Source organism: Callospermophilus lateralis, chromosome 7 (genome assembly GCF_048772815.1).
Source record: "Callospermophilus lateralis isolate mCalLat2 chromosome 7, mCalLat2.hap1, whole genome shotgun sequence".
In the NCBI taxonomy this organism is placed as follows: domain Eukaryota; kingdom Metazoa; phylum Chordata; class Mammalia; order Rodentia; family Sciuridae; genus Callospermophilus; species Callospermophilus lateralis.
Genome location: NC_135311.1, coordinates 14,405,789 through 14,419,737, shown reverse-complemented (window position 1 = coordinate 14,419,737; position 13,949 = coordinate 14,405,789). Strand labels below are relative to the sequence as shown.

The 13,949-nt window shown below is 47.3% G+C and overlaps 2 protein-coding genes across 3 annotated transcripts; one reads left to right on the top strand and one right to left on the bottom strand.

Moving 5' to 3' along the window:
* Nucleotides 1–826: 826 nt before the first annotated feature.
* Nucleotides 827–5,758, bottom strand: C7H1orf226 (chromosome 7 C1orf226 homolog). Its single transcript, XM_076861500.1, has 2 exons — nt 5,239–5,758; nt 827–4,256 (listed from the first exon to the last, which is right to left on the bottom strand). The coding sequence occupies exons 1-2, from the start codon at nt 5,553–5,555 to the stop codon at nt 3,767–3,769; spliced, it is 807 nt and encodes a 268-aa protein (XP_076717615.1). The 5' UTR covers nt 5,556–5,758; the 3' UTR covers nt 827–3,766.
* Nucleotides 5,759–10,237: 4,479 nt separating this feature from the next.
* Spata46 (spermatogenesis associated 46) lies at nt 10,238–13,233 on the top strand. Of its 2 annotated transcripts, XM_076860441.1 has the most exons (3): nt 10,238–10,340; nt 11,938–12,051; nt 12,707–13,233. In XM_076860441.1, exons 1-3 carry the CDS (start codon nt 10,238–10,240, stop codon nt 13,231–13,233), a joined length of 744 nt encoding a protein of 247 aa, XP_076716556.1. The 2 variants fall into 2 exon arrangements, with proteins under 2 accessions (XP_076716556.1, XP_076716557.1); XM_076860442.1 differs by lacking the exon at nt 11,938–12,051.
* The last annotated feature ends 716 nt before the right edge of the window (nt 13,234–13,949 follow it).

The window sequence follows — 13,949 nt, the reverse complement described above, 5'->3', positions numbered from 1 at the left end:
TGGCAGGCAGAAATGCACAACTTTTTGCCTTTGGAAATATCTGTGGCTTCTGCGAACAGACTAAAACCCCCTTCTACTCCTGCTTCTTTTCCACTTTCTTCCTTTTAAGAAATCCAAAGTCCTGGCTGGTTCTCCAGTGTGAAGCCTCTGGGTCCTTGGATCTGACACAGGCTGAGGTGTGGAGATGAAATGAAGGGGCTTAAACCAGCTCTTGTCCAAGCCACATTCTCTCAATAGGTCAACGCCAAGGAAATCCCAGTACAGAGGACCCTCCAGAGCAATTTCCTGAAGTGCCTAAGTTCACAGCTCTGGGTATTTTGCTGACATTTACTGATGACTCCTTTTGAGAATGTACACACACACACACACACACACACACACACACACACACTTCAGCCCATTCTTGGTTGGAAGTAGGTGTGGACCCCAGATTGAGAACCAGTGACCTAGAGAATGATCTTATGGTCATTTGCATTTCTTTCCAGCTTCTTCTCAAGGAGGGACTTAGCCATATGCATCATGCAGATGCCCTGGAGGCAGTCATGTGTCTGGACATTCATAGTAGCCAGCCAGTCATGGACACAGATGATGGCATATCCTGAGAAATTGTGCCCGCCCAAGGGTCTCAGGTTGGAGGTTCATCAGTAGACGCCATCTCCCCCATATTTCTGTATTCCTTACTCTTTCAGTCTCATACAACAAAGTGCCAATGTTCTCCACCTGACTAGTCGGCCTCCTGGAACCCACTACTCCCCATTAGTCAAGAGGCAAAAAACAAAGCCAGCAAACCAAACTGAATTCTTTTATTGTGCAATTTCCTTCTACCAGAAAAATCTCTAAAAATATAAATATGAACTCTCTAAAAATACTCAGAATAGATCTATAATCTTCTTCCTCTTCCAAACTAGGGCCAAACTTTTTTTCAAAGCTGATGGGCTATGAACATATGTCTTCATGTCATCTACATACATAATATTCAGAGATGTTTCTCTTTGTGCAGGAGGGAAACACCATCCTGCCAGGTTTGGGAAGCTCATTTGTGATCTGGATGAAGTTATAGACAGAACTGGGGAGAAATGGGGAGAGAGAAGTCTCCTAGGCTCCAACTTTCTTTTGCAAATGTAGACGATAGCCCTTCATTCCTCCCCAGTACCTCGCCCTCACAGGGTGGACTGAGCTGCCCTAAGCCAAGCTCCACTGGACTCACGAGGAGAGATTTATTGTAGTGGGACTGCCATGCTATAATCCAGGAAGGTGAGACTGGAGATGGACAGGAAACCAGGAGGGGCTTTGGCTGGAAGAGTTGGCCAGAGAAAAAACCCTCAGCAGGATTAGTAGTTAAGTTGTTCCTATTGGTTCTAGATAACACCTAGCCGGGAGCAACAGCATGTAAAACAAGGTTCAATCTCCGAGGGCCTCTGGGTAGCAGTGTCACCCCTAGAGCAGGGGAATGGCTGAGCTGTAGGCAGCTAGATTGGCACAGGGTCCCATGGCACCTTACTCAGTATCAGACATAAATCTGAAGAACCCTGGAGTCATCCTGTGATGGTCCTCGAACAACCTGGTAGGATCCCTTAGCTAATCCTGGGTCTGAGGGCCAGGACTCCAGCAGCAGCTGGAGTGGAGACAAGTACTTAAGCAAGAGGGGGCTGGGGCTGTTTGTACTACAGTTACCACATTACTGGATCCCTGGAGGGCAGCAGCTCCAGACTGCAGGCACTTGCTGAGTTTCCTGTCAGAGGGGCAAACCAAGCTTCCGGTACAGAGAGCTCAGATGAAACTGGGCTTACTCCCTGGTGTGTGTTTAGAGTCTCTGCCCCCATGTTCCCGGTTCTGTTTTGGTTGATGTTATGAACCATTTTAGGAAAACTCACAGGACACCAAATGCTAGTCCTGAGGATTTCTGACTTCCAAGGTGTTCTTAGGGTAAGGCAGGGCCTTCATGTGTGCTAACAGCCCTGCTCACTCCACCGAGTCCTTGCAGGCTCTCAGCTGCACAGATCCTCATAAGCAGGGAAGGAAAAGGACTTTGCAGGGAGTATGTTGCAAAGCCTTGCTTTCTGGGGCAAAAGAAGGCAGAAGAGAAGGGTGTGAGAGGGTGGAGACAAGGTGTACAGTTGTAGAAACAAGAATGTGCCCACATGCCAGCAATCCCACTGAAGCTTCCAGTTCTGTAGGAGTGAACATGGATGTATTATATGGTGGTAGGAAGAGGAGCAGAGGCTTGGTGATAATCAACTGGGAAGCCGGGCCTAGGAATCCCAGAGCTCATGGGTGAGAAGCCAAACAATGAAAGGAAAAGGGAAGGGCACAGGAATGACAGGAAGAGGCCTGAGGCACAGCCTGCCCTGGCTGGACCTACCATTCCCATTCTTCTCTTTGGATACTGGTCGCCTTGTTAAAAAACAAACAAAACAAACAAACAAAAAAAAAAAAAAATAGAGAAAGAGAGAGATGTTATCTTCTTGCTGCAAAGACCCCCAAGACTGAGCTCCCTGCAGGGTCTCCTGGCCCTAGGAAGACAGTACAATAGGTCCCCTGGCGGGAGACAGGAAGACAAAAGTGGGTTAACCCAGGAGGATAGGAACAAGTGAAGGTTTGAGGATACTTATCTGTTCCTTAGACAGATCCAGAAGGAGGGATCAGAGGACCATCCCTGGCATCAGGATAGAACTAGGGAAGGGCAGGCCAGAGGCCTGGTGCTGCAGGAGACTCAGGCAAATTCAAAAGCACAAAGCACCTTGGGTTGAATAGGAGGTTTGCCTCCACAGTTTGGATCACATTCCAATCTCTCACATGCTTCACCCTGGCTCTCACACTTACCAAGACCCTGGCACTGCTTCATTCTAGGCTGTGGGGTGACCCTGAAAAATTGCTCTGATCCCCAACCACACTCTTCTCTATCTTGGCTTCACTCCCTATCTACCACCTCTGCTCTCCTTTCTAGTAGGACCACCCTTACTCTCCTGGGTTCTCCTCTCAAACCAAAATCAAAACATGCTCTGCTCTGCTCCTTCTGGGGCCTGCCTAGCCCTGTCTTCACACACATAGCAAAGGAAGCCTGGCTGTTATTTCTGTGCAGGAAGCCCCAGCATTTTCCCAGGTGCCTAAAGGATGGGAAAAACCTTGAGAACCCTGAGTGATAGGTTAAGCACCCCCTCTGGCCCCCTGGGACAGAGGAAAGATACCAGGGGCCCCCCACTCTCTTGGAACCAGGAGGAACCAGGGCTGGGCTACGGTCAGGTTGTGTGGCTTTCCAGGAGAGGCCCCATCATCAAGCCAACCCCATCATTCCTCATCCAGCCTTGTTGCCCCCTGAGATAGGATCTCCGGGCCATGATGGAGGAGAGAGAGGAACCAGGGCTTGGGTGAGGAAGAGCAGGCAGCATATGGGAGACAGACAAAGAAAAGTCCTGCAAGATCCATCATCCTGAGCTGGTAGCCCTATAATTCAGTAGGAAGCTGGAGCAGACTTGTGGGTGAAAGAGCTCTAGTACCCCTGGGCTACAATCAACACCCAGAGGAGCTTACAGAAATTAGGATCCAGGATGGCACCTGAGTCCTTTTGCCATTCTGCAGATAGACTCTTGGACTAGAATTACTTGTGGACTTTTAACCCTGCAACATCTGGTGTGGAGATCAGCTTTCTGCAGGTGCCTGGCACAAGGAAGACCAAAGGGCGTGGTAGAGCTAGGGCCAGGGCCCCCTGGGCACAGTGGAAGAGAAAGCAGAGGGAAGAGGGGTGCTTGGCAGGGAAGATCACAGGCTACTCAAAGGACAGCAGGTCTGGGTGAGGGCCCTCATTGTCAAGGCTGGAGGTCCGTGCCCGAGGAGGGGGGCTACTGTCCTCCCAGGACTCGGCCAGGCTGATGGGGCTCAAGCTGAGTTTGAGGCCATTCCTCTCAACGAGGCCTGGGGAGGAGGCTCTTCTGTGCTCAGATGCCTTTAACTTAGATTCATCCTGGCTGTCCTTGTGAATCAGGTCAGGAACCGACAGGGAAACTTCACCATTGGGCAGAACCTCGTCCCTATCTTCCATGGTGGCCTCCAGCTGGGAAGCATCTGCTGGGACAGGTTGGACAGTGACAGGGGAGTCCTGGGGCTGCCCAGGTGACAGCTCTGTCCCATACTCCAGACTACTTAGGACGGGCTGTGATGATATCAGCATGTCCTGGGTGGTCTTCAGGGCCCTAGGGGTTCGCTTCCTGGTTATGGGAGGTGGAGGATCCAGGCGAGGGAAGTCCTCAGGGACTGATCTGTAAGATTGATAACAGTAAACATGCGTGCTTTACAAATGGTGAGATGCCAGTCCACCCCATCCTCAGGTCTCTAACTCCAACTTCACCTTCAACTCACCCACGTGGGTGAGTTCATCCCTTGGCGAATAAGTGCTTCACCCCCCTGGGCTCCAATTTGGGTTCAGGGTGCAGGGCTTAGCAATTTCAATACAACAATGAGCTTTTGGCCTGTTTCATCCTTATTCAGTGTTCAGAGCAGCACAAAAACCTATACAATAAGCCCCATAAAGGGTAGTCAGAAGCAGCCATGTTTAAAACAAGGCCTGGGTGGGTGGCTCACGGCTGTAATGCTGTCTACTTGAGAAGCTGAGGCAAGAGGATGGCAAGTTTGAGGCTAGCCTGAGTAATGCAGTGAGACCCTGTCTCAAAATAAACACAAAAAGCGCTGGGGATGTAGCTCATTAGGAGAGTACCTCTGGTTTCAGTACCCAGTAAGAAATATAAATAAATAAACAAATAAATGGATCAATGTAAAACAAGACCTGAAAGGACCTCTTGGTTAGAAGTGGAAGAACGGGAGTGCCACAGGGGGCTTCTCCTTTCCTGTGGTTCTCAGGCATCAGAATCCATCTGGGAAGGTGCTGGGTAATACTTGGGTTCAAATCTACCTCTGCCAGGTACTAACTAACCAGCTACTCACTCGACCATTCTGAACTCAAGTCATTGGCAAAGTGAAAACCTAACCTACCCTCCCTGAGTTCTGCGAGGGTTAGATAGAATGATGCTGTAAAGTATGCATATTTAGTGCTTGAGGATACCATGGCTGCTCAATAAGCATTCCTATGTGTGTGGAGGTAGAGGCCAGTTCCCATGAACATGGCCCAGTCCTGCTTTTGACAACTTCATATCCCTTCTTCAGTGCTGTTCTCCCCTGACACACTGCAGTCTGTCCTTGTCCCCACCCATTCAAGTGGAATACTGGGCAGGTGGAGGGACTCACCTTTCATCCTCTAGCCAGGCCCCTGATGTCCCATCAGCCCCACCAGCCAGCTGAGCCCCCGCAGTCTTGTTGATCTCCGTCACACCCACGCTGTTGAGGCCTGAGGGCTCCTTTCTCCTCAGGAGGTCGTTGACTTTGGCCCCCACGGCTTTGCCTAGATTCTTGAGGTGCTGGCTGCTCCCCACCCTGACTCCTGGCCCACCAGGCTCTGAAGAGCCGAGGGTGGCCGAGCTGGGGGCCACAGGTCTGGACAGGTGGGGGAAGGAACGGCTCGACTGGAGCTTCGGAGTGAGGGCTGTGTTCAAATTCTCAAACATGCTGTGGTCAACTAAGAACAAAGAGGGGAGAAAGAAACTGGTGAGTAGACGCGAGCAGGACCATACCACTGGGCTTTTACCTGCTTTATACCAGGCCCCAAACTTGTAACTCCCTAAGGCTTCAGGAACATTCAAGAAATAGCCAGCAAAGATGCTCTTGGACTTTCCAGCACAGTTTTCTTGATGGGACCTAGGACCAGAAATTCCAGTTCTGTCCTACCCAAGTTAATCAGTGACTCATTAGCCATAAAAAGGCAAACATTCCTTTAAATAAACCTCTTTGACTCAAGGCTTGATCCCTCTACCTTGGGGGGTCACCAGGCCCTTTGAAGTGAACAAAAAAATGAGAATGAAGCAACAAAATGTGACATGTTTACGTTGCCACAAACACATGCTGAGCTCCCTGACTCAGGTGCCGGGACGGAAGCCGGTGGAGGGATGGCAAGTACGAGGCTTGGTGCTGGATGTTCCCTCCTGAAAGCCACATGTTTAGCACATTTTCTCCACGGAAAATGGGCCAGCAGTTCTTTAGGTCTTGGAAGACTAGGTCAGCACCTGAGCAGAGAGGTCAAGTAGTGGATCAGAACCAGCTCACACCAAAGGGACAGGATCCTTACAAACCCCACCTCAATTCTCACAACGTAATGTGGGGGACATGGGAAGATATCTATTTATAAATGAGGGAGGGGCTCAGTTCAAGGTTACAATGCTGGCTGATGGTTAGTCTGAAACTAGAACTTGTAACCCAGAGCTCAGGGCTCTTTCTCCTGCCTTGGAACATGGAACAAGCTGCCTACATATACCTAGTAGATGGCCCTTCTCTTGGGGATCTCCCTTCGGCTTGAACAATGAACTAGAAGGACTGTGTATAGACCCACTGCATTGGGAACTTTTGCAGGGCAGAGGCCACGCAGCACCCATCTTTGTCTTCAATGCCTAGACTGGGTCTAGGACGTGGTTTGTACTCAATAAATGTTTTTGAATTGAATTTCTAAAATCCATTTTGTAGAGAGAGAATTTGGAAGGCCAAATGGTAGCCCCAAGGTTTGCTGTTGAAAGGGCTGGACCCTCAGGCTCTAGGCCAGGCTATCCATACACTGGCACTTGGGCATCCTCTCCGTACCTCAAAAAACCCACCTCAGTCGTCAAGGCAGCCAGACCCACTCTGGAGCCCTGAAATTGGACCTGCGTGGTCCAGATCAACTGCCCCAGATATTCTGTCAGTCTGGGAGAAGAACAGGTTCCATTTGGTCCAAAGGCTACTCTCCTTGTTAACACCTCCACGAAGCCTTTCCTGATAATAACTGAGGTTTGAGTGTCCTTTTGTTTCTGTTGGATATTGGCTTGAAGCAGTTCTCTCTCTGCCTGTGCACTGCTGAGTCCTGGGTCAGGGGGAACATTTCTCTTTCTTGAGGTTTCAGCAGGGCCAACTATCTAGATAAGCCATATTCTAAGGGACTTTGGGTGGCAGGGAGAAAGCCATGGGAAGAGGGGTGGAGACCTGTCCCTGAGGATGTGAGCCCCCTGGTCTTCGCCTCTGTAACTGCCCTTGTCGTATGTGCAAGTGAAAGCACCGTTGTGGGTAGGGGACATGCCAGGGAACTTGGATTATGGCATCCCTGGGATGGAGGGCCCAAGCTGTCTGTGTGTACCTGCCGCAGCAGCAGGAATACCCACTCACCCCACAACAAGCTGGGCCCTTGACTCCTGGTTACAGAGAATAACCACAATTCACCTGTCATGCCTCCAATCCCTCTCATTTCCCTTACTCATGTACTCTGCCAAGCAGCAAGGATTATTTGGAAACTAAACAATTTATTGTCTTCCAAACCAGAAAGTATATGGGTCACTATGGAATCATAACAAAATGCTTCAGTGGAACACACTGGGAAAAGTAAGCCCTCCACCATTTCCAGGACCAGAACTTTCTGTGGTGGTTTCCTTTTGGTTTAAAATAAATTCCAGAGAAGACACATTCATTTTTTTTTTTTAAGTACGAAAACCTCCTGTCAGAGTGATTTGTAAACTATGAATTATGAGTAAAGTATGAATAAATTACTATTATTATTTTAAAAACATATCTCTTTATAACAAGCAAATAACTTTTGGATTAGGCACCATTTGGATACTCTGTCTTTCTTGTTCTCCACCCTTCAAAATCTAGTCTACAAAAAAAAAACAAAACTGAATTCCTAACTGATTTAAAAATAACCTGTCATAGACTCTTTTTACAATTGTCTAAATCTTTCTGGTAAATATACCTGTCTTTAAAATAAAATGGTAAGTTCTTCGTGGGGCTATGGTATCTTTAGCACTTTTCATTTTCTGCAATGCCTGGCTTAGGGCCTTGTGTGATAGTAAGCATTTAATGGTAGTTTAATTGATGTTGACTTTTAAATTAATTCTTAAAAACCAAGTGCATGATGAGCTGACAGTACATGGAAACTGCTCATAAGTCTGTTTCCACTTATAAAAACCACCCAGAAACTCCTCTATAAAGTCATTGTGAGGGTTCTGGAAGTCAGACCAGGAGACACTGTCCTTCTTTCCAAGTGAGCTTGCCTGGGGCCTCTTTTCTGCTGATGACTCTAATGACCCCTGTACTCTGTCCCTCCTGCCTCAGGACAAGAGGTTTGGTGACTCTGAAAATAATGGTGATGAGAAGGAAGAGACAATAGAATCCCAGCTGGTGGCCCTCCCAATAGCCACCCCCAACATGCACATACCCAAGCTGAGGAGGGCATCTGGGGACATAAGTCATCCACAAGAAAGAGAGTATCTTACCTGTCCGAGAAAGGGGCTCGGAAAGCAGGTGGGAAACAAATGAGAGAAAGACACATTTTACGTAGTGACCAGCTACTTTGAGAGTGTCACCTGCTGTATGGGTCACCATCAACAGCACATGCAAGACAGAGGACCTGCTAGTAGCATGTAATAAACCCTAAGATGACCACATTCCCACAAACACTTTAATAACTAAGCCAAAACAGAGCCATATTTTAAAAACTCTACCAATAGCACTGAGGTATTTAGCTTCCCAAGTCCCCCCACACCCCGCAATATTTTGAGCACCCTTTACATTAAGTATATCTCCAGTTCCTAATTGATAGTCAGAGAAATGTGATTGGCTAAGGCAGAAAGGAATTCTAAGTCCCCTGGGTGTGAAACACATCATTCACATGATGCTATTTACATTTATTTACACGTATGTAAATTGCTAGACTTTAGCCAGAGACATTCATCCACTTCAACTCAAAGTCTAAATAAGATGGAAAAGTCAAGCAGCAGCGCATTTGTACACTATCACCCAGGTAGCTGATGGAGGAGGGGATTATGAGTCAAGTATACCAATTTATAAACTCATGATCTTGCTCTACACCATGATGCCCCAAGTGAAATTGCTAGTGTCTCAAAAATGCCAAAATACTCAACTTCAATTTGTATCCCAATGTGTTCTAAAATTCCAAATCAGGCCAGGAGGAAAAAACACTAAAGGAAGTCAGGTTCTCCCACTGCCCTTCAAACGTTTAGAGATGGAAAGACCACTCTGGGCTCCATGCAGAAGTTGAAGGTGACATGTTCCTTCATAGGCCACACCACTGTGACAGGAGCTGATTTAAAGCACAGCTAAGTAGCTAGTGGACAGGTTGTGACAATCTGGAATGGGGTAACTTCAGCTTATCTTCAAGGTCTCACAGTCATCTTTCAAACTTACTACACATCCCACCAGTACACAAAGTTATTAAATGATAAATCAAAGCAGAGAGAAGAGGCAGCCCTGCCTCCTTGGAACCTATAGTCTCACCAGCAAATTGGCTTAAAACAATGAACAAAATGGTGTCCATCTGTGTTTTAGTCACATTCAGAAAAGAGCACCAACCGTTGAAAACAATGTCTAATAGCTATTCTTTGGAAAAAATACATTAAAGTATTTGGGTATAAAAGGACATAACATTCACAACTTACCTTCAAATACTCCAGAAAAATATTATGTGCACACATACATATGTAGGGAGGGGAAGAAGAGGGAGGGAAAAGATAAACCAAATAGGGCCAAATGTTAGCAAGAGAAGAATCTATAGAGAGGGTCTATAGATGCTCTTTATATCAATTTTGATTTTGAAGATTATATAAATTTGAAGTTATTTCAAAAAAAATTAAATATATACCTCAAACCAAAACAAATGAACAAACCAATAAATAAAATGGAGACCAAAAAACCAGAAACTAAAACAAAAAGATAAAAGAACAAACAAAAGTATTCAGTGGCAAATAAAGGAGAAGAAAAGCAAGACAGTTATTCAGAGAGAACAAAGGTTCCCAGAGCTGGGGAATATAGCAAAATCAACAGAGAAAAGTGGCAATAGTAAAGAACAAAGGGGACAGACAGACAACATCATTATGATATCTCCACTGTATTCTTCCTTCTCTCTGGGTATTCTCAGCCAGGGCAGGGCACAGAGAAATGACAAGTCAAAAAATATTTAGCCATTAAAAGGAAAAAGAAAAAAGAATCTCGCTTACAATAGACTGCATCCACCTTTCAGAAGTATAACCTAGCTGGTGAATGGAATCATGTGACCTTGTGATGTCAACTGTGCTCAGAATGTTTATCGTCTGGACAACCTGGCCAGCCTCTTGGGAGCAGGCGTGTGATCGTCATACCCCACAGTGGTCAAAATATGGAAAACTTCTCACTCCTCAGCATCTCTGGACTTCGAATCTCTTCCTCTGCCTTGAGCACTTTTCCTGATATTACACCCTCATATGCCACCAGTTTACCAGGTAAACTTTAGTGTCACTAGGGCCGCAAAGATGTAGGGTTTTTAGGAAGCTTTTACTTAAGTACTCTACCAGGTCATGTTATAGGAGCAAAATTTAGCGAGAAAGCCAAATTACACTGGGGAGAAAATCATTTTTTTCAAAATGCTACATTCCAGGTAAAAGTAATTCCTGCTGTTTAATAATTTTTTCATCAGGAAAGAATAGGGGAAACACTTGTCTAATTTTTCCCCTAGAACCTGAGTGAATTTCAAGGTGGTGAGCTGTCTACATAAAGAACAGGTATTTGTTTTGACTGATTTAAGAAGCTAGAGAAGATTGAGACTTATCTATCATCAGGTGGAGGCTAAGCAGCTGGGAACTGATAAGCCCATCATGGAATAAAGTTGGACACTGTGAGGACTTGCTATTCAAAGTGTGGGTCCCAGTCCTACATTAGCAACATCACACACACACTTGCCCATTGCAAATGCAGAACTGGCCAGGCATGATGGTGCATGCCTGTTATCTCAGTAACTGGGGAGGCTGAGACCAGAGGATCACAAACTTGAGGTCATCCTGAGCCATTTAATGAGACTCTGTTTCAAAAATGAAAGAAAAAATAGGGGTAGGGAAGAAAAGAAAAGAAAGGACTGGGGATGGCAGTGGTAGAGCATCCCTGGGTTCAATCTCAGTACTGCAAAGGAAGAAAGGTAGAGCTCAGGCCCCACCCCTGACCAACTGCATCAGAATCAGAATCTGCATTTTTAACAAGATCTCCAGGTTGGTTCCCAAGCACATAAAAATTTGAGACAAACTTGATTAGTTCTCCTAAATATCCATTAATATACATGACATTTATAAATCTGTCACCCAAACTGAGCACAGTTACTGCCCTAGGATTTGGGGCAGATCCACTTTTTATCCAAGTGTTAGCAGCCATTCCAACGTGCCATGCAGCAGAGGCCCACGTGACCCCACTCTGGCTGTGGGCATGAGATGTCTCAACCCATCCTCAACGGGACTATGCAACACAGCTATGTAGTCCATGACCAGAGCTCACTCTCTGCATCCAGGGCACCCAGAGGCCTGCAATGTAGAGTGAAGTCACACATGATAAACTACAGGGGGGTCAGGTACAGGGCAGGACGAGCCAGAGAGAGAGAAGTGTCATCTGAGCCACATATTTAAAAAAATTTTTTTTTTCTTGAAGTATTAGGGATTGAACCCAGGGACACTCTACTACTGAGCCACATCCCTCACCCCTTTTTAGTTTTTATTCTGAGACACGGTTTCACTAAGTTGCCCAGGCTGGCCTTAAGCTCACCATTCCCCTGCCTCAGCCTCCCAAGTTGCTGGGATTACAGGTGTACACCACTGTGTCCAGCTCTTAATGTACTCTTTCCAGAGGATCTTTCTTAGGTTTGAATAAAACTTCCCCATTTGGAATTTCCCAAGATGTCATCCAGAATAGCTATGCCTTTTGGGGTTTGAGAGATCACTGTTTGACTTCAGCTTTGAGATCCCTTGATATGTATGTCTTGGGGAGGTATGTCTTGGGGAGACTCAAGAAGGCTCCCAACCTTGCTCAGCTCACCAGAGTGTTTCTTCTATAACCCAGATATTTCAAAGGCAGCGGTACCCACTGAGGTTTCCAGCTCAGCTCAGGCCTTGCCATCCCAGTATCAAAGCAGTGCTCTCCGGCATGGGGTACATAACACAGTGCCTGCACCAGGTGAGGTCTTCTCCAACTCTGGGTGGGGCATGTGGGAAACTGAAGATGGACAGGGGCTGCTCCCCTAAGGGAAGGATGTCTGCAAGCAGGATCACCATGTGCTACCTTCTATCTGTTCCTTCCTCCTTTAATAGATACCCATAGGTCTATGGAGGCCTCTTGCTTCTTCTCTCCAACTCTCAAGTTGGTGTGGATCAGTTTCTGTCTGAGTGAGTTGTTGAGGGATCAAGACAGGCAGTGAGTCCGTTAAAATGCTCACAAGAATAGGTGGCAAAAGAAGGGACTACAGGAGGTTAAAATCCAGCTTAACTATCTGCTGGGCTGCCTGTCGAGGTCAGTCCTCAGAGGACAAAGTATCTCCAGGGAGAGAAGGACCTGACAGCAAGGCTTAGTTAGTGCCTGGACATCCAATAGCCATTTGTAACAACAGGGGAAAAAAAGGCAGCAGGAAAAAAATCCCCTTACACTGCTCTTCCCACCCTGTTTCCCACCTGGTCTCAAGCTGCCATCAAGGTGGAGAGTGGAAGTCACCCAAGGTCATGTCTGACGGCCTGTCATCGTGCCTTGCTGCTTCTCCTGAGGCCTTCCAGCTTCCTCAACTTGACTGTCCCCCTGCCTGCAGCCCAAGGCTCAGACTCAGCCCTTTCCTTTGCAGACTGCACCTTGGGGGACACCCAGAATGGGGAGCAGCTAAGGCGGAACTGCACCATCTACCGGCCCTGGTTCTCCCCTTACAGTTACTTTGTGTGCACGGATAAAGACAGCCACCTGGAGGCCTATGGCTTCCCAGAGGTGGAGAGGGATGAGGGCAGGGGGGACAACTGCCTTCCTGAGGACATGGCTGAGAGCATCTGCTCATCATCTTCCTCCCCAGAAAATACATGCCCCCGAGAGTCCACCAAGAAATCCAGGCATGGCTTGGACTCCACGGACTACATCACGTCCCAGGACATCCTAATGGTCTCCAGGTGGCAGCCGGCCCAGCAAAATGGCTACAAGTGTGCAGCCTGCTGCCGCATGTACCCTACCCTCCACTCCCTCAAGAGCCACATAAAGGGGGGCTTCAAAGAGGGCTTCAGCTGCAAGGTGTACTACCGTAAGCTCAAAACCCTCTGGGGCAAGGAGCAGAAGGCCCGGCAGGGGGACAGGCTCTCCTCAGGGAGCTGTCAGGCTTTCAAGTAGCCTGTCTAGACACCCCAGGTTCATAGGGGACAAAGCCTATTTATGTCTCTAGTGAGATGCCAATAAATCAAAGTTAGCCACAGTCTTCTGTCAAGTCTGAGGTCACCCTGTAGTCCATCCCAGTACAGTACTCCCTTCTAATGGTTGCCTGACAGCACGAGGCCCATTTCTCAGCCTGCCCTTCCCGCTCCTTTTGAATAAAGACAATTCCTGAAGTTTGGGTCTATCCTCCAAGACAGTGGTTCTCTAAGTGAAAGGCTCCAAGACAACAGTATTAGCCTCCCCTGGGAATTTGTTAGAAACAAAATTCTCAGGCTCCACTCAGACCTACTGTGTTAGAAACTTTAGGGTGGGAGCCTAGCCACCCTTAACCAGTCTTCCAGGTGACACTAAAGCAGGTCAGACATGAGAACCTCTGTTCTAGGATCCTGGACTTCTGGTCCTAAAAGATCAGTCTGGTCCTATAGGATCAGTCCTTGATCTATACTGGGGAGGAGAATTTGGGCATCCTCCCCTGTCTGCAGGGGAAGAATCCCTGCAGTTTGACAGGCTTCCTAGATGTTAGAGTCTTCGGAGGGGGTGGGATAAAACACTCCTGAGCTTAATTAATGCAGAAAGAGATGAAGAGGGCCAGGCCCGTCCTCAAAATATTCACCACAATCATTCACTTAGAATGGGCATCTCTCGCTGAAGAATAGAGGCACCTTGACCCTGGG